This window comes from Diabrotica virgifera, chromosome 6 (genome assembly GCF_917563875.1).
Source record: "Diabrotica virgifera virgifera chromosome 6, PGI_DIABVI_V3a".
NCBI classification, from domain to species: domain Eukaryota; kingdom Metazoa; phylum Arthropoda; class Insecta; order Coleoptera; family Chrysomelidae; genus Diabrotica; species Diabrotica virgifera.
In genome coordinates this window covers 133,880,823-133,907,907 of record NC_065448.1, presented here as the reverse complement: position 1 = coordinate 133,907,907, position 27,085 = coordinate 133,880,823, and the positions used below count along the sequence as shown (strand labels likewise).

The 27,085-nt window shown below is 34.9% G+C and overlaps 1 protein-coding gene across 1 annotated transcript in view; it reads right to left on the bottom strand.

Moving 5' to 3' along the window:
• Positions 1–1,195: 1,195 nt before the first annotated feature.
• Positions 1,196–27,085, bottom strand: part of LOC114332084 (probable cationic amino acid transporter) — a 208,813-nt gene continuing 182,923 nt past the window's right edge. Inside the window, exons 11-12 of the mRNA XM_050652864.1 lie at positions 18,984–19,169; positions 1,196–10,188 (exon numbers count right to left, since the gene is read on the bottom strand). Coding sequence (XP_050508821.1) covers positions 10,019–10,188; positions 18,984–19,169 — 356 coding nt within the window. The 3' untranslated portion in view covers positions 1,196–10,018. The remainder of the gene's footprint in view (positions 10,189–18,983; positions 19,170–27,085) is intronic.

Here is a 27,085-nt window from a genome sequence, read left to right as displayed (position 1 = left end):
ACCTAGAAATAGTGCTATCGGGGGATGGAGGAAGACAGATTTTAATCAAAACGAAACCGCAGATTTTCTTATTTTGTTAATGCCATACTCTGCATAGAGTACAAAGACTCGTTTCATATGGGCTCTCTGAACCGCAAAGTGGAATGTTTTCCTGGCGGTGCCTTTTGGTATGTTATACCTGGGTTAAGCAGAAAGCTTGAATTGAGTCGAAATTCATTTCGCTTATTCCCCGTTAGAGGGCGTTCTATCCATACTGCGATATAAATTATTTTAATTTATATCGACAATCTGCGGTCGGAATGGTAAAAATCTGTCTTCCTTAGAGCCTCCTTGACAACAGGTAGACCTAGAAATAGTGCTGTCGGGGGATGGAGGAAGACAGATTTTAATCAAAACGAAACCGCAGATTTTCTTATTTTAATACGCACTTTATTTAACGTTTTTAGTAAACAAAATGTGGCGTGTACTCCCCTGACGTCCCGACAAGCCTGACATTCGATGTCACATTCCACCTTTCTCGGATTTACGCGAGGACCATTCGCCTTTCTTCCCTCTACGAAGAATTTTATAACGTCTTTTAAGCTATAAGATTCGTCTTTTTCCCATGTTTGAATGACTCACATAAAACTACTACTAAAAACCTACCTACATATTGCTGCTTTGACCCGAAAATAATAAAAAATTGACATTTCGCCTTTCTTCCGTGTGGTCTTCATATATTTATATACATTTGTTAAATATAATTTTTAGCATTTTTATTATGTGTTTTCCTCCATATTTTATCATTTCCAATATTATTCCGTCTTCACCTGAAGGAGATCTTTTATTTTGCATTGTACTTATTGCGTTTCTTATTTCGTCCTCTTATTAAGTACATCTTCAGATTCGACATTTTTAACTATTTTTCGGTGTTTTTCGCCTTCACCTTGTGGTGATTTTGCTTTTGACTCATATAATGTTTGGTAGTAGTTTTCTATCATGATGGTTATTTTCTGAATTTCTGTAATTTCTTGGTTTTCGTCATTAATTAGTTTTGTAATTATATTCTTACCCTCACTTGTTTTCTTCTTCCAGTCTCGTATGCGTTTCTTATCTTGTAGTGTTTCATTCAGTTGTGTTACTTTGTATTTCCTTATCCATTCTCTTTAATGTCTTCTCGCGTTAATATTTATAGGGTGTAGTAATAGATACACAATTTAAAAATAAAGCAAACTTTATTTCACAAAAGATAAATATATCATTAAGTATTATATTTCAATAATTTATTAACAAGTTTAATTATTACTTATTAAATGTGAAACTACTGTTAGGTATATAAAACACATCACATTTTAACTTCAACAACTGCTCTTAATAGGCGATTCGGTAAAACCTTTGCTTTCTAGCAAATTTATAATGAGGCACTGAGCAAAACAATCTTACTCATTTTTAAGCATTTGCTGTAACATTTAATATAAAAGAAGTCGTGATTAGAAAGCTTTGACAAAACAACTTATATTTTATTTGTTGTATTATCACTTCCCCATTTGTATTGGCTGTAGGTATCTATAAATTGTTCTCGTATTGACTTTTCTTAATTAGGTTTTAAAAATAATATTTTGATATGCAAATATTGCTTTTTGGTAACATAGTTTTTAAAATTGCAGTAATACCATAGTTATTGCGATTTGTAAAATTTTAAATGGATTTCCAGTTTCCCTTGCTATCATTAATAAAAACATCCATTTAAGCATTAAAAATTTCATAGGTACCTGTTGTTTTCACCCATTTCATAAAAAATGTGAAAACCTTGAATTATCTGTTTCTGTCTGTCCCAGAGACTTTGTAAACACAATGTAGTAAAATTAAGTATCTTACGAATAGTTTTACAAAATTTTAGAATTCTTAAATTATTAATATCGAAATACCATAGTTATATATATTATAGAAACACAAGCCATTGTATTGGCCTTATTTACTTTGAAATTAGAGCACATCGTTAATATTACGTGCAATATGATGAGACAGTGTTTTTTCTGTTAGCGTAGCAAAAATTGGCCGAAATGAAATGGGCCAAAAAAAAGGCCGACAACAGGCCGCTAACAGATGTCTTTTTGCCCTCCAAAACCCTATAAAATCGAAACAACTAACAAGACGTACTTCTTTCGTAATTTCATCTGTGCTAATGTTTAACTCCTCTTATGCTTATCTTTGATTTGTTTATTAGTTTAGTGCTTCCACTGTCAAATTACGGATAATATTGTATTGTGTTTTGAGGTAGTTTTCTTGCGCAGATTTTTCTGACAATTTTAACATATACACATGTGTATAAAACAATCATACGACCCGTTGTGATGTCAAGTAGAGAAACGTGGACGATAACAAAGGCAAACGAAGAGATACTATGTGTTTGGGAAAAAAATCTTAAGGAAGATCTTTGGGCCTGTACTGGATAAAGCATCAGGACAATATAAGATGAGAACTAATAAAGAACTTGAAGAATTTTACCCAGACGTCAACATCATAAAAGAAATAAAGTCCTGAAGACTCTAATGGGCAGGACACCTCAGAAACATTCTGACCAAAGAACAGCAAGGCTTGTGTGGGAAGAAGTCCCAACTAGAAGAAGACCACGCGGACGTCCTCGACTCCGGAGCGAGATAACATAGCAGGAGACCTGAACACTATAGACGTGGAGAATTAGATGGAGGTTGCTCAAGATAGAGAACAGTGGGGGCATGTTGTCGAGTCAGCTAAAACCCACGAAGGGTAGTAACGCCACGGAGTAAGTAAGTAAGTAAGTAGCAAAAATGCACACGTTATATAACGCAAACTTGATCCAGTAAGACTGGTGTATGAATGTGTCATAATATTTGTTGATAGCAATAAAAGCATGCGGGAGCATCTGCCAATAATAATTAGAATCCGATACTAGAAATCTGAGCTGTGAGCTCTGATGAAGATATCCTATCCTATCCTTATATCGCGATACGTCCTCAGCTAAGTACGTATCGTAAATAATACAAATAAATAAGTGGTGCGTAAATAGTGAGTTTCCGGAATTAGCTACCTTAAGCAAGGGGGCTCCAACCCCCAGCTATACCATGACAGTCAACCCTTTGACGGATGACCGAAGTTATCTTAAACGTTTGCGTTAAAGTTAAGATAATTCTGACAGGTATCTGTCTCGATAACTTTTTACGTAAATTCCTTGTGACGTATACGTCACCGTTATGAGATGAGTTATTTCCTAACGTTAAAAAAGAAGTAACTATTGGTTTCTCTAACAAAGAGAACCTTGTGTAGAAATAGTACAAGTTGGAGCGAGTGCGAGAGAATGATGGGAATATGGCACATGATGGGAAGATAACCATAAAAGTAGGTATGGTTCTACTTAAAATCATTATGTTTATAAATTTCAACTTATATCCCTCGACATGATTTTTGTATGATTTTTAAAATTGTATTACCCTTCTATTCTTAAATTATTAGTTTTATTTTTCATTTTCAATATTGTTTTAATTTTATTATGACCAACGTGTTTCTAATGATTGTTATGTCTGTGGTCTATGTTTCTGATATATTTAATTTTATGCCGCTTTCTATTTGATATTAAATTTGTTTTATTAAATTAATAAACTGTCACACAAGATCCTGGGACAATCTGAAGCAGCGTTCTACGTTAAATATTTACTTGATTTCTATTTAAAAACAAATCAAAACATAAACTTAACCTTACAATCCTTACATAAGTTATTTCATAACTGAACGTTTAACGTCGCGTTATAAAGTGACAGTTAATACATCAGATAACTCAAGAACTGCCAAGAAATAATGCAAGTAGTTAAGATAAATATTATATATCACACCAATTCGACCATTATAACTTAACTACAGGATAACTTTACGTTATATTTAACTGAATGATTCATCACAGGGCAGAATTCCTCCGTTATTAGATAGATAGAATGACAAATGGGGTATCGAATAAGAGCTTATAACACAAAAATGGTACTAAAGCTGAGAAATTTGACCTAGGACTTTTGGTTGTAGAGTTGCAACCGGATGTATTGTTTTAGAGTCGCTGAAATAGTACAAGCGATATATTATTCGATGCGCCTTAGCAAGACGAGCACAACTATATACTTACGGTTTCATGTCTGTCTGTCTGTCCGTATTGAGGCTTAAAAGTCGAATGTTACAGAAAAATAAGAAGAAGTTTGGTCCAAATGGAATGGCTGCGGAATAAATATCAGAAAAACTCTCATCTTATATGCTAAGAAGCGACGCTAAAAGCAACAAAGATTGCGAAACCGTTTTAGACGAGGTATAGGGAAAGTGTCTAATGACAATTAGACAATGCTCTAATAAAATATATCTATCATAATCTATTAGTATTAAAAAATAAATAATAATCTTCTTCTTTAGGTGCCGTGTCTGTGTTCAAACGTTGGCCGTCATCATGTTTACAATTTCTTGAAATCTCTCTCTATCGGCTGCTGCGCGAAATAATTCTACTGTGCAGCCACACCATTGTCTATTATTACGCAGCCATGAAAGTTTCTTTCGACCAATCCATCTCTTTCCCTCCACTTTTCCTTGTATTATAAGGCGAAGCAGATGGTATTTAGGTCCTCTAATTATATGGTCGAAGTATTCTGTTTTTCTCCTCTTTATGATGCTTATGAGCAGACGTTCTGAATTCAGCATTTGAAGAACATATTCATTGGAAGTGTGCGAAACCCACGATATCTTTAGGATTCGTCGATAGCACCACAATTCGAATGCTTCTATTTTGTTTAGCATTGTGGTTTTTAACATCCATGTCTCACAATTATACAGTAGGATAGACCACACATAACATTTCAGCAATAATAATCTAGTTTATTTAAAAAAGCCGTTGTGTTGTGTGCTTATTTTTTAAACTGTCGAAAATAAAACAGGAGAGTGTTGAGTCGAGTTTGCAAATGCATTTTTAATTCACGGGAAAGAATTTCGAACCAATATGGTGTTCCCTATGAAACATCGTTCCAAATTTCTAAACGCGGAGCGGAAGACTAGGCAATTGTCCTGCTAGAAATTCAGGAGGATTTTGGGCACTACCAATAGAACTCACAGAGAGCTCTCAATATGTCGGTCTAAAAATAAATATAACATAAAAACAATGACAAACACATACGACCCCAGACGTATCTACTTATCTACCTAGACCAACTTCTGAAACTAGACAAAGAAAACCAAAGTGCGGGAATCACTAATCACTAGTAGCACAAGACTGGCATGGGCAGGATTTATAAAATTCAGTTGAATACTAAAGAACCGCAAAATATTTCAATACTTGAGGAGCAAAGTGTTCAACCAGTACATCCTTCCTACCATAACCTATGCTCAGACAGCACAAGTACGTTTTATGGACATCCAATGGACGTACATCTGTGTACATTGGAACGTCCAATGGACGTCCCGCTAAGGTACAATGGACATCCGATGGACGTCCAACGTCCAACGAACGTCCAGAGTTCACAAAATTGGACGTCCTTAGAACGTCCGCTACAAACGTACATTGTACGTTGTTGGAACTTTCAGTGTACACCTTATGTACATTCAATGTACGTCTTATGGACATTTGTAGGGCAGTTTTCAGAAAGAAATATTGTATCCATAATTTTGTGAATATTTACATAGCAAAAAGCCTTTATAGGAAATAGTTCCTATAATATTTAACTTATACTTTAAAATGTTACACAAAAGACATTTTTTTATTTCTCTTTTCTATAACTTTATTATATATACTTTATTATAGGAACTTCATTAATGCCCGACTGCACTTGCACGATAAACAGAAAACACAAATATATCACAGGATGTATTACATTGTATGTAATAATTTAATAAAGACGAGATTTAGATAATGGCGCTCTATGAAGCATGCACATTAAAAAAGGTTTATTCTCTGTTCCAAACATTATTTTTAGAGTCAGTACGACTGTACGGCTGTTGTATATTGCAAGCGGGTTTGCCTTTCTGTGAATTATCATAAATAAATCCTCCTTCAGTATTCCACAACAATTAACAGCGATAATCCCCTAAAAGTACCTACCTAATACTACCTTTCACGACCAATAGCTCGAAGAGCGACAACGTTGTTAAGAAGATTCTCATTTAGTTTGTGTTGGGGACAATATTGCAAAGCGGGAAATTTAACAGTTACAAAATGCACATTTAAGATTTAAATTGGTAGTGTCTATTTATTGTAAGGTCTATAATTACCGATGTAGCTCCGTTATTCTGAAAAAGTTTACGATCATTTTATCATCGTCTAATATTATCTAGGTTTAATTAAAATAATTTTAGTGGTTCAGTGTTTTAATTCGATGATGAAAAAATATGTGACTACATTTATTAGAAGCTTCTTGTATTCTACTAATAATATTGCTTTGAATAAAACCAGAAGCTATATATCATTACTTATAATAATAGTTGCGTTTTGTGTAAAATCTCCATGGACCACAAATGGATGCCCAATGTACGTTGAAATCAAACGCCCAATTGACGTCGCGTAATGTACGTACATAATACGTCCAGTTTTGGTCCATGGACGTTTGGACTTTAAGTGTACGTTATATGGACGTCCATCGGACGTTGTGTGCTATATGGGTGGATATCAAGCCTGGACCCTAACCAATGACACTAAACCCTAGCCAAGCCTGAAACAGCCATGTTAGGTATACGACTGTCAAATAAAAAGAGGAACTACTGGGTAAGATCAAATACAAAAGTCGAGGATATCACAACAAAAATTGCCAAACTCAAATGGAGCTTCGCAGGCCACACTTCTATAAATAGAAAAATACTAAGGTCTAAGGACATAAAAAGAATAGCCGGAACAAATATTGAAAGTATGTTGCTCAGGATATAAATCGATGGAAGGAGTTGGGAGAGGCCTACGCCCAAAAATGGACGATAGAAGACTAAGAAGAAGAAGACTAATAACAGTCAGCGCTTTTCCGTTAATGCTTGGGCGTAAATAGGCGTTAAATCTCCTTGTTTACCCAGAAATGTTTATAATAATTGATTTTTATTGTAGACTAATTTTGTCACGAACTGGCGAAGCGTCCATGTAACCACTGCTGCCATTGGTAACAATTAAGAATCTTGCAAATAAAAATATTTTATGACTACTGTGAAATAATTCCATTTTATTTTTTTACAACAGAAATATGAGTGTTAATTAATACTATTTATAGTATTAATTAACTATACAGTGATGAGCGTGCTAATAACCGGCAAAATAGCACAAAAGATGGAAAACGTATTAAGTTGTGAGATAAAAAGAAATGAAACTAGTCGAGCTGGGAAATTGAGCGATATTAAAATATGAATTTACATTATGTTGATTGTTTCCCACCTTTAGACGTATTGGATGAGTTTGGCAACTGCCACTGTCACAGTGACAGTTTTAGTTGACATACTCATCTGATACGTGTAAAGGTGGGAAACAATCAATATTATGCAAATTCATAGGTTAATATCGCTAAATTTCCCAGCTCGACTAGTTTCATTTCTTTTTTTCTCACAACTTAACACGTTTTCCATCTTTTGTGCTATTTTGCCGGTTTTTAGCGCGCTCATCACTGTATAGTAGAATAATTTTCAGAAAAAAGCCAACTATAGACGCACGAAAATATTGATGAGTTTATGCGACTCGGCTGCAGGTTATTTTGTTACCACTTTTGTTTGTGGTAACGAAATCGGTCGGACGGGCGGAAACGGCTCGTGTCTGAAAATTTTGAAAGGCGATGGCGTGGGTGCGCTATGGTGCTGTGAGCTGTGGATAATAGAACTCTTGTTACCACTTTTTAGAATGGTTACAATGGTTACTTACCTATTACAGTCTGTGTGCGTGCAATTAAACATGGATGTAAATCGTTTTTTTTTAATTGTTGACACTATGATTATTCAACTTAAAAATAGGTTTTCTAATGTAAGATCTTTAATCTCTACAGAAGAAATTAAATCAAGAATAGGACAGGCAAGAAATGCTTTCAACAAACTGAAAAAAGTACTCTGTAGCAGGGACATTACAATTTCTTTAAAGATAAGACTTCTGAGATGCTACGTGTTCTCCGTATTATTCTATGGGTTGGAGGCTTGGACATTAAAGAAGGATTTTCGGACAGATTAGAAGCCTTCGAGTTATGGGCCTACAGAAGAATATTAAGAATAAGTTGGGTGGATAGAGTCACGAATATCGAGGTGTTGAGAAGAATGGGAAAAGATAAAGAGGTTTTAAATACAATTAAAGTCAGAAAACTCCAATATCTGGGACATGTTATGAAGGGCGAGCGTTTTAACTTGTTACAATTAATAATACAAGGAAGAATACAGGGTAGAAGGAGTCGCGAAAGAAGACGCATTTCCTGGTTAAACAATTTGAGAGCTTGGTTTAATTGCACTTCTGCTGATCTCTTTAGAGCTGCGGTATCGAAAGTGCGAATTGCCATGATGGTTGCCAACCTTCTTAGAGGAGATGGCACATGAAGAAGAAGAATGTAAAGCATCTCGAGTGTTTGGCAATCATTATGATTTTGACAATTTTAAACATAACACAAAAAAATTCCCAGATGCCTTTCATCAATTTGTAAAGCTATATGGACAAAAATTTGACAGAGTAAACAGAATTGACATTTCTTTTTAATAATCCAGATTATATCGATAACTTGATAATGCATTTTAGGAAGATCTTAAATTGGCAAACCTATTTTTAACAGTTTTGGCTACAAGTGCATCCGTTGACAGCAGGTTTTCAGCAATGGAGCGGAATAAAACCTGCCAAAGAAATACCCAATTGCAAGATTGAATGTCCTCGTTTCCTTTAATTTCCATTGAGAAACGCTTTTTAAATGGATTAATGCTAAAATCCTCTTTATACAATTCTGTTATTAACATTTTTGCAAATAAACAAAAACTTGTATTTGGGAAGTTCAAAATAATTTTTTTAAATAAGATTTTTTACATCTGGTTTTGGTAACACTTTAGAAAAAGTCACGCGTCGTCACTGTTGTCACGGCCAGCAGAAAGTTCAAAGTTGAACCCTATTGAAAATCTATTGGACTTCAAACTATGAAGCTGTGAAGTTTATAGACAAAGAGATAATTATATTGGGTGGACAAGTTGTGGGGAATCATGTTGTAAAATGTTTAGAATAATTCGTAGAATCATGCGACACGCGACATTTAATTTTTTCATTCCAAGAAGATGAGAAAGTCGGGTAGCATATGGCTTTGTAATAAAATATTAACTAAACTGACAAAAGCAAAATATCATTTGGTCAAGCTAGATTTACAGAAATGAATTTTAAAAGTATGTAGGTATTCTGTAGACTGTATTTCTGAGTGCCTTATGCAGATACTCGGAATTATTAGAAAATATATTATAAACACTGCCATAATTCTTTATATGGGCCATTCCACGAACATACGCCTGTTTTGGATTACTTCGACAACGAATATTTTACTGTGCAACATAAGAAGTACGAAAGTAAATGGCGCTAATAATTATTCCAATAAACAACAACGTAATTTGCAATTAACTTCCGTTCTTCTTATTTTGCACAGTAAAATATTCGTTGTCGAAGTAATCCAAAACAGGCGTGTGTTCGTGGAATAGGGTATATTACGTAAATACGTTACTTTTTGTACACACTTTTGTTAATTTATTTAAAATAAATATTTTTTATGTGTCGTTTGCCTTTTATATTCACAGATAATTATTTGATTTTTCGAAGTTTTAACGCTTATTGTCGAAGAAAACTTGTACAGTATTTTGCAGGATATTTATACCTGAAAAATAAAGCGATTGACATTTCCATAGCATTGTTTTTGCTCAGTGCGCTAACATTCAACATTTAGATGAAAAACTCATAAATTAGCACACTATCAGGCTACGAATCGCCTAGTACCTTACATAACTCAAACACGTTTCAAATATCTTCCTCGGAATCAGAGATAAGCAACTCATCATCCAAGAAGTCGTCATGTCATCTGGTTATGTAGATGGTGTCCGTCACAGGTACAGGTATGCGTTCTTTAAAGTTGCACTCGACGGCCATCGATGTATTGGGCGTTATGTTAACTTGACTGTGAACTTTTGGACTTCTAAACAGACCCTCGCAGGTACAGCACTCACATCTCCAAAATAATAATAATCCTAAAAACATTATTTACAAAGTAGTAAAATTATATATCTACATAGTATCAAAAGTTACGCATTACCGAAAATTTTCGCTATTGTTAACTATTTATAATCAGTGACATTAGAGGTGTTGCACCCAGGAGGAATAAGTTCTTGAAAATATTTTTTTCGCAACAGAATGACTATATTTAAAGTATGCTCTAGGTTTGTTCCAACACAACGAGAAACCGTCCATGTAGCGATCACCGTCCTGAGCAGTAAACAAAATAACCCATGGAACGCACGATATACAGAAACAGAACGCATGGAACGTATTATTTTATAGTAACGTGATCGTTACATGACGGTTCTTCGTTGTGTTGGAACAAACCGTATGACAACAATGTGAGAAAAGATTAAATGCATTTTTTGTCACTGTTTTAGCGAATCGTTTGTATCTCAGGGTTTCCAGATAATCGTCTTTATTTCCGCCATATAAAGAGACGAAAAACGTTCGCCGACAACAGTGAGTGAAGATGGCTCAACTTTCCCACTAACAAATAAATTTCCCTAGAGGTTTCTTACAAATAAAATAACCACCACTCATGATGCGCTCTTAAAAAAAACACAAAATGCTTATCTAATCACAAAAATGTAGATTTTACCCACACGACTCTCAATAGTATTATATATAAAACTCAAAATACTTTTTACAATTTAATACGACTGCACGTGACAAAATAGGTAGCACAACTGTAAAAATAAGTTAAGTAGTGGAGGACCGACTGCTGTGCCACCTAGGTTAAATTATAATAATAAAAGTAATAGCAGGCAGATATTTCAGTCCGGTACGGAAGAAAAATTCTAAAATACTATGTAAAGATGGTACAAAAAGACCGAATTGTAAAAATGTGCTGTCACTATAGGATAGTTGCGTCGTTACCGAAATCCGCACTATGTTAGACCTTCTTTCAGATGCATAATGACGCAATTGTAGATGGGGTTGAAAATGGGGCGATTAAATTAAGATAATGAAGTTCGAACCAATATCGACGAAAATAAAAGCCATCGTTGTCAAAAAACCAAACGCCATACCGATGCTCCTGGACGATTACTGTTCATTTAATCCCTATTTTAAATGTTATTTTGCTCTTCTGAAGAATTTTGCATTTTGCGGTTGCGTCATTCTTTTTCTGGACCGGCGAATTGGTCCTCAAACAACTTCTTGGGCCTTTTTGTATATATGCTTAGGGTTTTAAGTTTTATATTGGAGAGAGAGGTCAAAAATAGATTAGTAATAGCATAGGAATGTTAAGATCATAATAAATTGTATGAATAAGAAAATATTAAGATAGAAAAGTAAGCCTAACGTTTTGTTTTTGTTGTATCCCTATGGGCATTCGAGAATCTGGTCAAGTTTGGAGCGCTGTAAAACCTAGATAAATAAATATAATTAAACACCTTTATAGTGGAAATTGTTCGCTGAAAAAAACCCTCTACAAAATTGCTATAATGTTAGTTTATTTTAAAATGAACTGGAAAAAAGTTATAACCTCCAAAAGAAAACTTTTTAAAAATTTTTTACTTATTTTTGTTTATATCTTTTTTGTTGATCACTTGACAGTAAAAAGTAATAGGAACAAAATTGTAGAAAATTTAATTTGCTACATTTTATGTTTTATTAGATTTTCCGTAGGGTTGGTAGTTTACATTTACGAGATATAACGCGAAACCCCTTTTCACCGCTTTTCCAAGATGGTGGACGGGGGACAAGGGTGGCAACCCCAAAAACTTGAACTTAAGCTTCTACTGATCCCCGTTCACATTAAAAAAATAAAATTGACTCCTCTAGGAAATGCAAGGTATGGCCTAAAAAATGTAACATTTCAATGGACTAAGGCACAGTAGAGAATAATCATTTATTAGAGAACGTAGAAGATTCTTTAGAATTGTTTAGTTTAGATTTGGAAGAAATTAATTTCACAGGGCCATTATGTGTACCTGCTTTACTGGATACTGTGCCAACTCAAATGGAACTTGACATTTATGCTGGAATTTCTTGTTTGCCTTATTCATTTTATAAAGAGAAACTAGGTCATGTTCCATTGGAGCATACTTCGTTTAAATTAAAAACTTACTCAGGAGAAATAGTTACACCTGAAAGCAAAATTTCAATTACCATATTAATAAAAAATTGTTCAAAAATATGTGATTTGATCATAATTAAAAAAAGCTACAAAAATTTTGTTAGGTCGAGATATTATTAATAAATTTAATTTGTCGTTGAAGGATTCTGAAGTTATTTAAAATGACATAACCATTTGCCCTGATAATTTATCTGATTTGTTGTCAAAATTTTCAAATGTTTTTAAAAGAGAGTTGGGTTCCTATAAAGATGAAAAAGTTATTTTAGAAATTGATAAAAATGTTAAACCCATTTTTTACAAACCTCAGTTCCGTTTGCTTTTCGTGAAAAGGTGGAAAATGAGCTTTATAAATTAGAAACTGAAGGAGTTATAGAGAAAATGTCAAACTCAAATTGGGGAACTCCGTTAGTGCCTGTTATGAAAGCAAATGGCAATATAAGAGTTTGGGCTAATTATAAAATAACAATAAACAAATATTTGAAAGATTTTAATCACTTAGAATAGATGATATCTTCGTTGCTCTACAGGGCTGTCAGAAATTTACTAAATTGTATTTTTTAAATGCATATAACCAATTAGTTTTAGATAATGAAACCAGTCGTTTATTATCGCAGAGCGTTTATAAGGTAAATCGTTTGCCTTATGGAACGAAACCTGCTTGTTCAATATGTAAAGCTATTATAGAAAAAGTTTTACAAGGTTGTGTAGGTACTGTAAATTTTTTGGATGATGTGGTCACAAGTAAGAATTTTGATGAACATTTAAAAAAATTGAAGGAAGTCTGATGTAGATTAGACAGGGCCGGATTTAGATGAAATTCACAAAAATGTGAGTTTTTAAAAGATAGTATTTATCACCTGGGTCATAAAATTAAAAGCCAAGGATTGGAAAAACATAAAGGAAAAGTAAATGCTATAATTAATGCACCTAAACCCAAGAATTTGACAGAAATTGGTGCTTTTGCCGGGATGATAAACTATTATTCTCGTTTTATTCCAAATTTACAAGGAACTTTAAAGCCTTAGGAACTATACAAATTAATTAGTAAAGGTGTAGAATTTAAGTGGACAAAGAAATGTGAAACGGCTTTTGAAATGACAAAAAAAGAATTAGTATCAGACAAATTGTTGGTTCACTGTATGATCCGAAGAAACCTATTCGTTTAGCTTGTGATGCTAGTGAATAAGGTATTGGAGCTGTTCTAATGCATGTAATGGCTGATGGTTCAGAAAGACCAATTCATTATATTTCTCGTGTATTGACTAAAGCTGAGAAAGGTTACTCAATGATAATGACAGAAGCGTTAGCTGTATATTTAGCTGTTTATAAACTTATAATATTTAGCTGGTCAGAAATTTGAAATTTTAAGCGACTACTCTGCAAGCTATCTTTGGAGAGAATAAAAGCTTACCTAAAAGGGCTGCTGGGCGCATTCAACGTTAGTCATTGTTTTTAGTCGGTTTTACTTATACTTTTCGCTTTATAAAAGGAGTTGATAACTCCAAAGCGGATGCTTTATCAAGGTTACCTTTACCTGTACGTAAAGATGAAATTGAAACAGATTCAAACTTTTTCGTATATCAATTTAGTTCAAAATTTACTACCAGTTGATTCGAATTTATCATGTTCTGAAATACTTAAAGATGTGGTTTTAGGTAGTGTATATATTTTAATTAGATATGGGTTTCGTAAGCACATTGAAAATACAATTTTTAAGCCTTTTGTAGTTAGGAAGACTGAACTCTCATTGAATAAGGGTATTATCATTATGTGGGGTTCTCGAGCAGTTATGTGGGGTTCTCGAGCACTAGCCTTAGACAACAATTGCTTGAAGAACTTTATAGTAACCATGAAGGGATAGGTAAAATGAAATCAAATTCGCGATCATACTTTTGGTGGCCTAATTTAGATTCGGATATAGAACAAAGAGTAAATTGTTGTAAAGTCTGCGGACAATTAAACTAGCTAAATTAGTTAACTCAATTATCGACATATTTTTATGAAAGAATTTTATGGGACCTATTAAAGGAAAAATGATACTCATAATTATTGATACTTTTTCAAAGCGGCCTGAAGCTTTTATAATGAGTTCTACGAGTTCTACTGACACAGAAGCTACTATATATCGTTTTAGATAATGTTTTTCGCATTTTTTTTTGCGGAAAATGCAGCGAAATCTGTTAAATCTGGTTTAAAGAAAGCACTTTTGGATGAAAAGGCACAAAGGTTTTATTAAATACATTATTGTGTAGATATCTTTTCTCTTACAAAAATTCTGTTCACGCTACAACAGGGTTGTCTCCCTCAAATGTTATGTTTAAGTCAAAGATAAGAACACGATTAGATTTATTATCGCCAAAAGGTGTGCAAGTAAAAAATGAAATAGCAAATAAGCAAGAACAGGATTTTAAAGGGAAAAGAGATACATATTTTGAAGTAGGAGAGAGAGTCTGGTGTAGGGATTATAGGAGCCCAAAAAAAGGTTGGGTGGAATGTGAGATTGATGAGATTTTAGGTGATAGAATTTATTTTTGTAAGTTAATAAATCAAAATATTGTTTGGAAAAGACATTTGAACCAGATAATAGAAAACAGATCTAATCCTTTAGATGTAATTGTGCCAACTGAGACTGTATCTCAACCTTCAGATGTAGTTGTGCCAAATCCGGTAATACAAAGTGAATCAGTGCAAGAGTTACCGATAACTCCAGAGACAGAGCCAAATGTGATTCTGGGAGTTAGTGAGAGTTTGAGTTCATGTAGGGACACTTCGGAGGTTAGAAGTGAAATTTTGTCAAAAACCGAACATGGTGCAAAAGATAATCTTAAGTTAGTTAGTAGTAGACCTAAGAGGGAAATTAGACCACTCCAACGTTTAAATTTGTAAAGGGAGGTATTTGTAGGATATTAATGTAACATTCTATGTATAAGAATAAGAAGAATGTAGTTGTCATATTCAGTTGTCACTTGTCAAGTTAGAATCTTTGTAGAATGCACATGTTCATATGTTTATAAAACGTTCTTATTCTTTATTTTAAATATATTTAATTGAGCCATCTCCATTTATTATCACTACATACCACTTATCTAGAAGGCTGTCGACACGTCATTTTTTAGCAAGACAACGCGCGTCCTCATACTGATCGCCGAATAATGGAATTTCTCCAAGAAGCTGGCGTTAATGTTTTGCAGTGGCCACCCCGTTCACCGGATTTAAATCCTCTCGAACATGTGTGGGATATGATGAGAAGGGACTTACACTTGCAACTTGCACCATCCTTCACAGACTCTAGCAAGGTTACTTTATGAATTTCAAGTTGCTTAGAACGAGGTGTCACAAGCAGACATCAATCATCTCAATTTGTCAACCCCTAGACGTGTACAAGAGTGTATTCAGTTACGGGGTCACCAGACACATTATTTTATTTATTACATGTTAATAAAAATGGTTGCCAACGTTATTGGTTCATTCTTCTTGTAAATCTACCATGTTGCCAAAAAATGAAGTTCAAGAAATAATTTCTTCTAGGTTAACTATCACTTCTAATGTCACTGAGTATATTAACAGAAACTAATGTTACATATCATTTATAAAAAAAAATCATAACGTTGACAGATATTTTTCTGTTTTAAACGAGATACTCTTTTTTTAATAAATAAAAAATTAAGTAGGTACCTACTACAAAATCTATTTCTAATTAAAACATAGGTATTTAACAATTGAGGCGTTCTTTGCAAAAACCCCATATGTCAGTTTTTTTCGGAAATGGACTTACGCCATCTATGGATTGAAGGACTAATTACCTACGTTCCTTGCGTAAGAAAATTATTTTAGTATCGTGTATTTCCACCACGGGAATCGATGCAAGCCTAAACCTGGATTCGAGCTCTAATACTGTTAACAAGTCATCATTTTCTGTGACAGATTCTCCCATTGTTTTCTACAGGTAATTTTGTAAGTTCATGATGTATTCTAGGAGGAATCCTTTGAACATGAACAGCTCTGGAGAGCACTTCCCATGCATGTTTATTAGGTTTCATGTCTGGAGTTATCGCACATCACTCTAAAGGCAAGTATCTTCTGTCTTAAGATAGTCATTAACCGCTTGAGTCCTATGTGAGCGGGTGTTATCACTCTCGCCAGAATCTCACATGAGGTTCTAAAATTCGTATAATGTACCTTCTTGCTGTTAGAGACCCGTCAATAACCACCAATTCCGTGCGTCAACCTGCCATATTACCTGCCCAAAACATAACACTGCCATCAGCGAAAGGAAGTATGTGCAGCTCTTGTTGGTTCTCTCCAAACACGAATTTGCTGGCTATCACTATTTAAACAAATTCTGGTCTCGTCTGAAAAAAGCACAAAGTTCCAAAATTGTTGAAGGAGCTGTATGTGCTCTTGAGTCTACTAGAGACGGTGCAAAATATTTCTAGGTTGTAGCTGAGGAACTTTTATTGGTCGATGACTCCTCAAACCGGACTCTAAAATTCTTCCCTTTATTGTAGCCAACTATACTTTGATTCCTGTAAAATGCCTAAAGTCTGTGATATCCAATGTATGATTTCAGCTGTAACGGGCAGAGCTGTGGTCTTCATAACGTCCTTTTCTATATTTGGTATGACAATCATTAGTCTAAGAGCTAGTGAACCCCCTGACTAACGGTCGTCCTGTAAGGCTAGAAATTTTTCTAGTGATAATTCATAGCACACCAAGGCTAAAAACCATGACCTGGAAGGCCTCAGCGGTGCACGTGTATCTACCAGGTGAATCGAAAAGTGCAAATTTAGGGGGTAAAATAAACTTTCTCCTGTAAGGTTTAAATCTAAGTATGTGTTTGAGTAAGTCATTTAGAAGAAATGAGTACAATGACAGGCGATTCTGAAGAGCATAAGACCTTGCCAGACGAGGGGAAAGATTAGGGGTTTTTCCTAAAATTATTCTTTTTGCATCGAACAAATTTTTTTTAGGTTTTTTCAATCATTCCAAACAGAAAACTTCTTTAGTAATTTTTCTCTTAAGTTAATAGTTTTTGTTATATAAGCGATTGAAAATTTTGAAAATTGCGAAATCGGCCATTTTTAACCCTAAATTAGACATTTATCTAAAAATTTCAATGTTGCCAAAATACGTAGATATTCTTTAAACATTGATTGATGAAATCCCGAAGAGTTTTTTGCAATAAAATATCGAAAACCCCTTTGTTTTTTTAATTGCTAATCAAGCGGGTGCGACACTGTAGTATAAGTGAGGACGTTTGAGTTTGCATAAATTCATTATCTCGAGAATAAACAAATTTCAAGAGAAATCCTCAGACAGGTCGATTTTTATTTTTAAATTAGGACTTTTTGGCATATACACAATACTAGTGACGTCATCCATCTGAGCGTGATGACGTAATCGACAGCTCATTTGCAAGGTTATTGAATTTTCTATTCACTAATATAAACATTAACATAATTATTTATACAGGGTGTACAAAAAAAAATTTTTTATTACATTAACTTTGATTAAATTTGTCAAATAGAAGAAAAAAATTTTTTGTACACCCTGTATAAATAATTATGTTAATGTTTATATTACTGAATAGAGAATTAAATAACCTTTCAAAAGAGCTATCACACAACCCCTACTCTTATTTAAAAAAAATCATCGATTACGTCATCACGTCCAGATGGATGACGGCACTAGTATTATATATATGTCAAAAAGTCCTAATTCAAAAATAAAAATCGACCTGTTTGAGGATTTCTCTTGAAATTTGCCCATTCTCGAGATAATAAATTTATGCAAACTCAAACGTCCTCACTTATACTACAGTGTCGCAACCGCTTGATTAGCAATTAAAAAAACAAAGGGGTTCTCGATATTTTATTGCAAAAAACTCTTCGGAGTTTCATCAATAAATGTTTAAAGAATATCTACGTACCTTGGCAACATTGAAATTTTTAGAAAAATGTCCGATTTAAGGTAAAAATGGCCGATTTCGCAATTTTCAAAATTTTCAATCGCTTATATAACAAAAACTATTAACTTAAGTGAAAAATCACTAAAGACGTTTTCTGTTTGGCATGATTAAAAAAATCTAAAACAAATTTGTTCGATGCAAAAATAATAATTTTATAAAAAACCCCTAATCTTTCCCCTCGCCTAGCAAGGTCTTATGCTCTTCAGAATCGCCTGCCATTGTACACATTTCTTCTAAATGACTTACTCAAACACATACTTAAATTTAAACCTTACAGGAGAAAGTTTATTTTACCCCCTAAATTTGCACTTTTCGATTCACCTGGTAGATACACGTGCACCACTGAGGCCTGCCAGGTCATGGTTTTTAGCCTTGGTGTGCTATGAATTATCACTAGAAAAATTTCTGGCCTTACAGGACGACCGTTTGTCGGAGGGTTCACTAGCTCTTAGACTAATAATGAATTACTTAACTACTAATCTGTTTTGTATGAAAACAAATAAAATGTTATCGGAAACAAATCTTTTAAACATTGGAGTCGTTTTTACTAATTGTAAGTGAATAATAAATTGTTAGAAAAAAAGGGAGACTGATATTAGTAATATCTGATTTTGACATTAGCTTTCGATAGACCTTAGAGCTATATTCAATAACTTTTTCAAGTATAGAAAAAAAAAAACAGGTATTATTAATCTGATACTTAAAATAGTACTCACCTGCTAGGGACCAAAATACTATTCCCTGCCAAATATCGGCAAATATAGTAGAGGCAAGACTAATACTAAAAGCCATGGAAACAATATTACATAAGGGAAATATAATGGACGGCAAAATTGCTTCTTTTGATTTGTCTGTAGTATTTTGAGGCATTACAGTTATTACCAAACTAGATATAATCAGACCTGAAATTAAAAATAATTGAAGCACATTATCATCATCAAACGATTTTACATAATTTAATAGATCATATTATATTATGATCATATTACATTAAGAATGTCCAATCTCTGAGTTGTAGATTCCAGACTTTAAAATTTTAATATTTAACCCAAATCACTTTGTGGCTCGTTACTGAGTTACAGGGTGTTTTATCTAAAAATGTAATAACTATTTCTACCCAATACTTTAAAACTATTTGAAATATCCTCGTCATACTTGGCAGAAAATGTAGGTACTATACACCCTACGAAATTATGATAAACAGACGCGTACGACAGGGTATAGTGAATGGATAACTCTTTCCAAATTTTACGCCACTGTCAGAATTGCTATTTTATAATAATTTTGAGTCTCTGCAATAATTTCTATGTAAATAACATACTCTTCATTTGTACCGGTAAAGTCATTATTTTTCGAGATATTTGAAGTTAAAACTAATGATTTTATCATTAGAAGACTACATTATTTACATAGAAAGTATTGGAGAATCGAAAAATTGCACTAAAATAGTAATTTTGCCAGTGGCGTAGAATGTGGGAAGGGTCAAGCATTCAATTTGCCCTGTCGTACGCCTCTGGTAGTTGCCAGAAACATTTTTTTAACATAATTTAGTCTACAAATGGTTAATATTTAACCCAAATCACTTAAATAAAACGTGGCTCCTTACTGAGTTAAAGGATGTTTGATTTAAAAATTTAAAAATTACAGTACATACGTTAAAAGTACTTGACATATCCTTATGATACTTGCCCATAAGGTTATAAATTATGTGAAAAAAACGTTTCTCGTTACTACCAGAGGCTTACGACAGGGGAAAGTGAACGGTTGACCCTTCTCAAATTTTACGCCACTGACGGAATTGCTATTTTAGCATAATTTTTAGATTCTCCAATACTTTTCATGTAAATAATATTGATTATATCAATAATTATCATTATTGTAAATACTATTCATGATAATCATTCGTAACGATAACATTCTTAGTTTTCGAGATATTTGAAGTTAAAAATGAAGGAACACAACACATTTAATTAATATAAATAGTTATGCCATTTTAGTTTCACCATCAATTATCTCGGAAACTAATGACTTTATCGTTACTAATGAAGAACAGGAAACAGGAAGTTACAGGGGGGATGAATGGCGAATTCCCGGCGCCACAAAACGGGGACCTTTTGGCTATGGAATGGTAACCCAGACAGAACAGTCCAGATGGAGAAAATCAGCTTTAAGAAAATCCACAATCTAAGCTGGAAGACATCGCGGCGAAGGATGAATGGCCATGCGTAGTTGGTCGAGAGCGATTCCTGCGAGGAACCAGGCGACACCTCACAGTAATTAGCCTTACTCCGGCATGCGGGGCTCTGGTGGAGTGGACTGCAATTCCCTAGCTACTCGTGGGAACAATATGGACAAAAATATGGAAACCAATATTCCCGAACAACCCGTAGTAGAAAGCCCTGAAGGCACTACTACGCAGATAGCGAAGCCGACCACAAGGAAGGCACTCAGAGTCACCTCCTTAGAGGAGGTGGATCTGATGACAGACGAGGAGGTCATTCAGGCCAGGCTGGCTGGGGCCTCCAAGAAGAAGGTAAAGGACCTGGTGGGAAAAGGCCAGGATTGCATTGAAGCCAAACGCTCGGTGATCAAGGCCAATTTCACCAAGGTCCTTGGACGACAGGAGGACAGTCCCCCTAAGTCTAAAGAGAATGCGGAGCAAACGCTGGAAATGGCTACGCAAAAGCCTACAAAGAAACGACAAAGGTCGAACCACAGTACGCCGCCAGCGGCAGTCAAAAAGAGGCCGAGAAAGTCAGAAATGACTTTCACACAAGCCCTTTGCTCGGCAAAGGTGGCGGTAGTATGTGATGGCTTCCCCGAAGTCAAGATGGAACCCACAAAGCTTAAGGCAGTGCAAACATCCATCTTGGAGGCTTTGGAGAGAACGCCAGAAGGAGGGCCGCAAATCAGGCTGCTAAAGAGTACGTTTAAACCCAGTTACCTGGTAATGACGTGCGCGGATAGTGCAAGCGCACAATGGCTCATCGACACTACTCCCACTCTAAAGCCTTGGGAAGGTGCAAACCTCCAGGCTAAGGACGAGAGTGAAGTCGACAGGCTGTGTTTTTGCACTGTCTACATCCCAGACGAGGACGGAAAGAGGTTGGAGGCGGAAAGTGTGCTGACTCGATTAAGGGTCAGCAACCGAAAGCTCAACACTCTTTTATGGACCGTTTTAGGCAAAACATCTGCAGAAAAAGGGCAGGTATGGGTCCTCTCAATGGACAAAGAGTCCTTTGAGGAACTCAAAAAACTTGAAATGTGTCCTTACTTTGGCATAGGAAGAATTAAATTCCGTGTCAAGGATGATGGGCACATTGAGAAGGTTGCAGAGGCCGGACCATCGGGGTTGCAAGGCGTAACTGCCACAACCTCGGCAGTTAAGTCTAAGCAAAAAAGAAAAGAAGTCAAACCTTCAGAGGCGCAAAGCTCTAAAGTAGCGCCAAAGAAAGTTACGACTTCGACCAAAAGCAAGGCTCCCCCTAAGGATGATAAGTCAAGGGAAGGAGCAAAAGAAGGAAGAATCCCGGAAGAAGTCCGCACCGACTTGCAGGGGAGTGCTACAAACCCGCCCAGAAGGCTAGAAGCCACTGAGCGGGTGGTCTCTCCCATGGAAGGGATAGAGGACACGGGAAAACCCGAAAGATAGCCTTCAATTTAGAGGAAGGCAGAATAAAGATCCTGCAGGTCAACCTACATCATGCCAAATCTGCGTCGGCGGTTTTGTGCAGAAGGTTTGATATGGAAGGCCTGGACTTGGCCCTACTGCAGGAACCATGGCTCCACGGAGGGAGAGTTGCAGGCTTGAAGCCGCAACAAGGTAAGTTACTATACGATGCGAAAGGAGAGACACCTCGAGCATGCATTGTATATGGCAACGAAGTAAACTGTACACTGATTCCGGATCTTTGCTGTGGAGACTTTGTTACAGGTATTCTAACCGCTTCCACCGAGAAAGGTAGTAAAAGATGGTTGGTCTGTTCTGCCTACTTCGCTGGAGAGAAGGTCTTCCGCCCAGGCATAGTAGAGGACGTTATAACCTACAGTCGAAGGGAGAACCTTCATCTAATACTGGGATGTGATGCCAATGCCCACCATCTGGCATGGGGGAGTACGAACATCAATAGTCGAGGTGAGTCTTTACTACAGTTCATCTTAAGCATGGGTTTAGAAATAGCCAATATAGGAAATAAACCTACCTTCGTTACGGCCACGCGCAGAGAAGTCTTAGATGTAACACTTTGCAGTGAAAAAACGTATGATACTATAAAGAATTGGCATGTGTCAGAGGAACCTTCATGTTCCGACCATAGGCACATTCGATTCGATTTAACTACTTCGATTCGAATGGTGGCAAGATTCAGGAACCCGAGAGAGACGGATTGGGAAGGCTATAGAGGCTCACTCGAGAAGTCTCTCGAGGGAGGAATCGGCACCATAAGAGATAGGGAAGATCTCGAACTGGCAGTTGAAACGGTGAGCGGAGCTGTTCTGGCCCCTTACCAGGAGAATTGTCCAGAGAGAGAAAAGAAAGGAAAGAAAAACACACCCTGGTGGAATGAACACTTACAAAAGCTTAGGGCAGATGTAAGAAGGCTATTCAATAAAGCCAAATTCAACCAGGAGTGGTCCATTTATAGAGAAAAACTGACGCAGTATACTACCGTCCTTAGGAAAAACACCGTATATGCAAAAATTATGAAAATTGAGTTAGGAGCGAAAATTTTATCTAGACGGTTTATATTACATGATATGATTTTTTAAGAAAAGTACAGTATTTACAACCCCAACTATATATTCTGAAAGAAATACTAAACCTAGCATCTACAAAAACATGCGTGTAGCTAAGGAAAAACCCCGCAACTATAATATTACTTAGGTAAAACCCTGCATATACTTGTCGGAGTCTGCAGTTACTGTGTTTATTCTAAGCAATACCCAATTGCGGTGTTTTTGCTACGTAATTGGCGCGGTTTATCAATTTATTAATTTTTTCTCAACTTGTGTATGGAGCGGTTGTTAGTTTGTGTCTGCAAAATGTATTAAGAAACAACGTAAAATTTTTAATGTTAAAAAGGAAGTAGGGTAAGTAGCCAAGATTAAAAAAAATTAGCCTAAATACTTTTTTCAAGTTATTTGTAGGTACATAAGTTAAAAAAAATTAAGATGTTTTAGTCATATTCATTGAATTTATGTTTATTTCTGTAAAACAACCTAATAATTTAATTCACCGAAAGTACTCCTTTTTAAATGCGGGTGGTATGGTATTTAAAATCTGCGTGTATGTACCGGGTGTCCCAATAAGAATGGCTCTCGGCCATATCTCAGGAACGGTTTATAGTAGAGCTTTGAAATAAAAAATTTTATAACAAAAGTTGCCTCAGGAAAAGCCTGGAAATTATTTTCATAATTGTGGGTCCACCGCTAGAGGGCGTAATTGAATATCAAAAATAAAAAAATCTAAATTTTACAAAATTTTCCTAATGAAGGGGCACTGGAAATCCGATTATTGTATTCTTCATCAAATTCTGCGCATATTTGATTTAACAAGTTTAACTCTAGCTTTGCAAATAAGAGGTGGGGGTGAGTGGGAACCTTCTTATGAAAAAATGGCTGTAAGTCCGGTTCTGCTAAATCAAATTTTGAAAACTGGGTCTTGTTGAAGACAGATCTTTTTCTTCAATGTAAGCGTGATAATTTTGAACCATCCTAATAAGTAATAAGCCAGCTGGGAGGCGTTATTTAATTTTTTTCAGAAATCTAGTTTTATTTGGAAAATATTAAATACAAGTATGCATTTTTAATCATACTTTATAAAATTAGATTAAATTAGCAATAGAATAGCGAAAACTGCATGTCGATACCTTTTGTCTATCTTAAGATATCTCGAGAAACGTGTAAATTTTATACATAACTGTTACTATCACCGGTAAACTAAGTTAATGAAAAGTAGTGTGCTGTGGAAAAAAACAAAATAACATTTTCCAGATGTCAACGTATAAAAATATAATTAATTAAAACAACAATATAAAGAGAAACAATACTATTAAAATTAAATATAACACAGAACAAAAAGAACTACTTAGTGACGACCTAAATATTCAAATTGTTGCCCATCATACACTACTCTAGAATACATTATCCAGAGAATACTAAACGCCATTCAAAGCATATCGAGAGCAGAAATTGAGACTTCTGTTCAATCTACTCTTGAAAGAGTAAATGTTTGCAACGAAAATGATGGGCAAAAATTTGAACGTTTATGTCATCACTAAATAGTTGTTTTTATTTCTTTGCAATAGGGCTTTTCAACGCTTCTCATTTGTTTCGAGCCTCTGTCATATGCCGTATAAGCCGTGTATAATATTAATATACGAGATATGAACGAGGCTCGAAACAAATGAGAAGCGTCGAAAAGACCTAATATACATTGACAGCTGGAAAATATTTCTTTGTTGTTTCCATAGCACACTACTTTTAATGAATTATTTCGTTTACGGGTGACAGTAACAGTTATGTTTTTAAATTTGCACGTTTTGTAAGATATCTCGAGATAGAAAAAAGGTATTAACATGCGGTTTTAGCTATTCTGTTGCTAATTTTGTCTAATTTTGTAATATGGTATTAAAAATGCATGTTTGTATTTAATATTTTCCAAGGAACACTATATTTCTGAAAAAAATTAAATAACGCCTTCTAGCTGGCATATTACTCAGTAAGTTGGTTCGAAATCATAACTTTTACATTGACGAAAAAGATCTGTCTTCAACAAGACCAAGCTTGCAAAATTTGATTAAGCAGAACCGGACTTACAGCCAGTTTTTCATAACAAGGTTCCCACTCACCCCCACCTCTTATTTCCAAAGGTAGACCTAAACTTGTCAAATCAAATATGCGTAGAATTTTATGAAGAATACGACGATCGGATTTCCAGTGCCCCTTCATTAGGAAAATATTGTAAAATTTAGATTTTTTAATTTTTGATATTCAATTACGCCCTCTAGCGGTGGTCCCACAATTATGAAAATAATTTCCAGGCTTTTCCTGAGGCAACTTTTGTTATAAAATTTTTTATTTCAAAGCTCTACTATAAACGGTTCCTGAGATATGGCCGAGAGCCATTCTTATTGGGACACCCGGTACAACTAATAAACAATATTCTTTACAGGAAGATGTCTAACAGAAGTAAACTGGTAGTCATGTCCGCCGATAGCTTCCACCATCAGATGGAACTATCTTAAAAAAACTATGATTTAAATGATTTTGTGGCAGTTGTTGGAAATGCAAATTCAAAATAGGTTACAATAAAAACAATGCAGTATACAGATTTTTAAGTGGCAAGATTTCGCGTCACAAGCAAAATTAAAAAAATAGAGCCACGTTCTTACTTTGCGAAAATAACAGAAATTGTTGCAAACCGGGGATCATTTTCTCTTAAGTACAAGTACACAAATAAATCCGATAGTATGTTTAAAATGAATTTTCTTCAAAATAAGGTTTTAAATAAAAAACTTCCCAGCCCTCAGGAATTTACATCTTCTTTTGGAGTATCAAAAAATAAAAAAGAAACCCTTATTTAAAATCTCAAAACCATAATGACTTCAAATAGGTTACAATTTTGGCAATACCTTGAGGAAGATAAGAATTAATAAAATAATTTCTTTGTATATTTATTCGGTATAATAAATGTGTTTTTTTATTATTAAATATGTAGATTTAATAAATTATTCAAAAAACTAATTTTGTTGTTTAATTATATTTTCTGTAACATTATGCTAAGAAAAAGCACCGCATATACATAATATCTGTAGATGCTGTAGTTTTACTTAGCAATTCCTAATATTACTTACAATTTTTTTCCCAGTATGTGCCATAATAGGCATAAAATTAGGATAAATTACTGCTCCTTTTTTGAAAAACACAGCTTATTTACAGACTTATTGATATAAAGTAAAATCGTTTCTAACCGCATTGTTGTAACAATTTTAGCACCTTTTAAAAGTTTCAGATGCTTTGAAGTCCATTTACTCATTTTTATAAGTACTGCAGTTACGGTGGTTTTCCTTAGGAGGGCAGTATAATAAGCAGATCCGAAAAGCCAAAAGAGACTCGTGGCGAAAGTTCTGCGAGGATGTCGAGCAGGCTCCCACATGCTCCAGAATACACAAGCTCCTGACTATATATATATATATATATATATATATATATATATATATATATATATATATATATATATATATTCGTATGAACTTTACACATTGCTAAAACATACAATAGATTGTAAGAATATAAATGAAAACATTAAAGGCGGATATTGCTACTGTGGAGCCATTCCAATGCCTCAGGAGTTAGTTCGTGGATTTCGATTAAGTTTCCTTTGAATCGTGTGGCTGGACATTCTTGTGTAATGTGGTGGACTGTTTGTTCAGCAGCATTGCATTTGTCACATAGCGGACTGTCTGCGATGCCCCATTGGTTAAGTGATTTATTGCACACTCCATGACCTGTCCTGATTCGGTTCAGATTACACCATTCTCGGCGCGGAAGAGAGAAACCGTTGAGTTTGACTGTGGGATTTCCTATTAGGTGTGCATTGTTCACTTCTTCGTTCCATTCGCTTATCCAATGCTCATCGATTGTGAAATTGTTTGGAAGATTTTTTTGCTGTTCTTGTTGGCGGGTTTCGAGATCTCAGCCGCAATTGGCCCTGGTTTAACTGATCTATGTCGGTATTTATTGGCAATGAGGGATTCTTTTGACATTTCTGGTATTGTGATTTAAGGGCAGCTAACCGTCGTGTTTTGGTTGGTGCAAT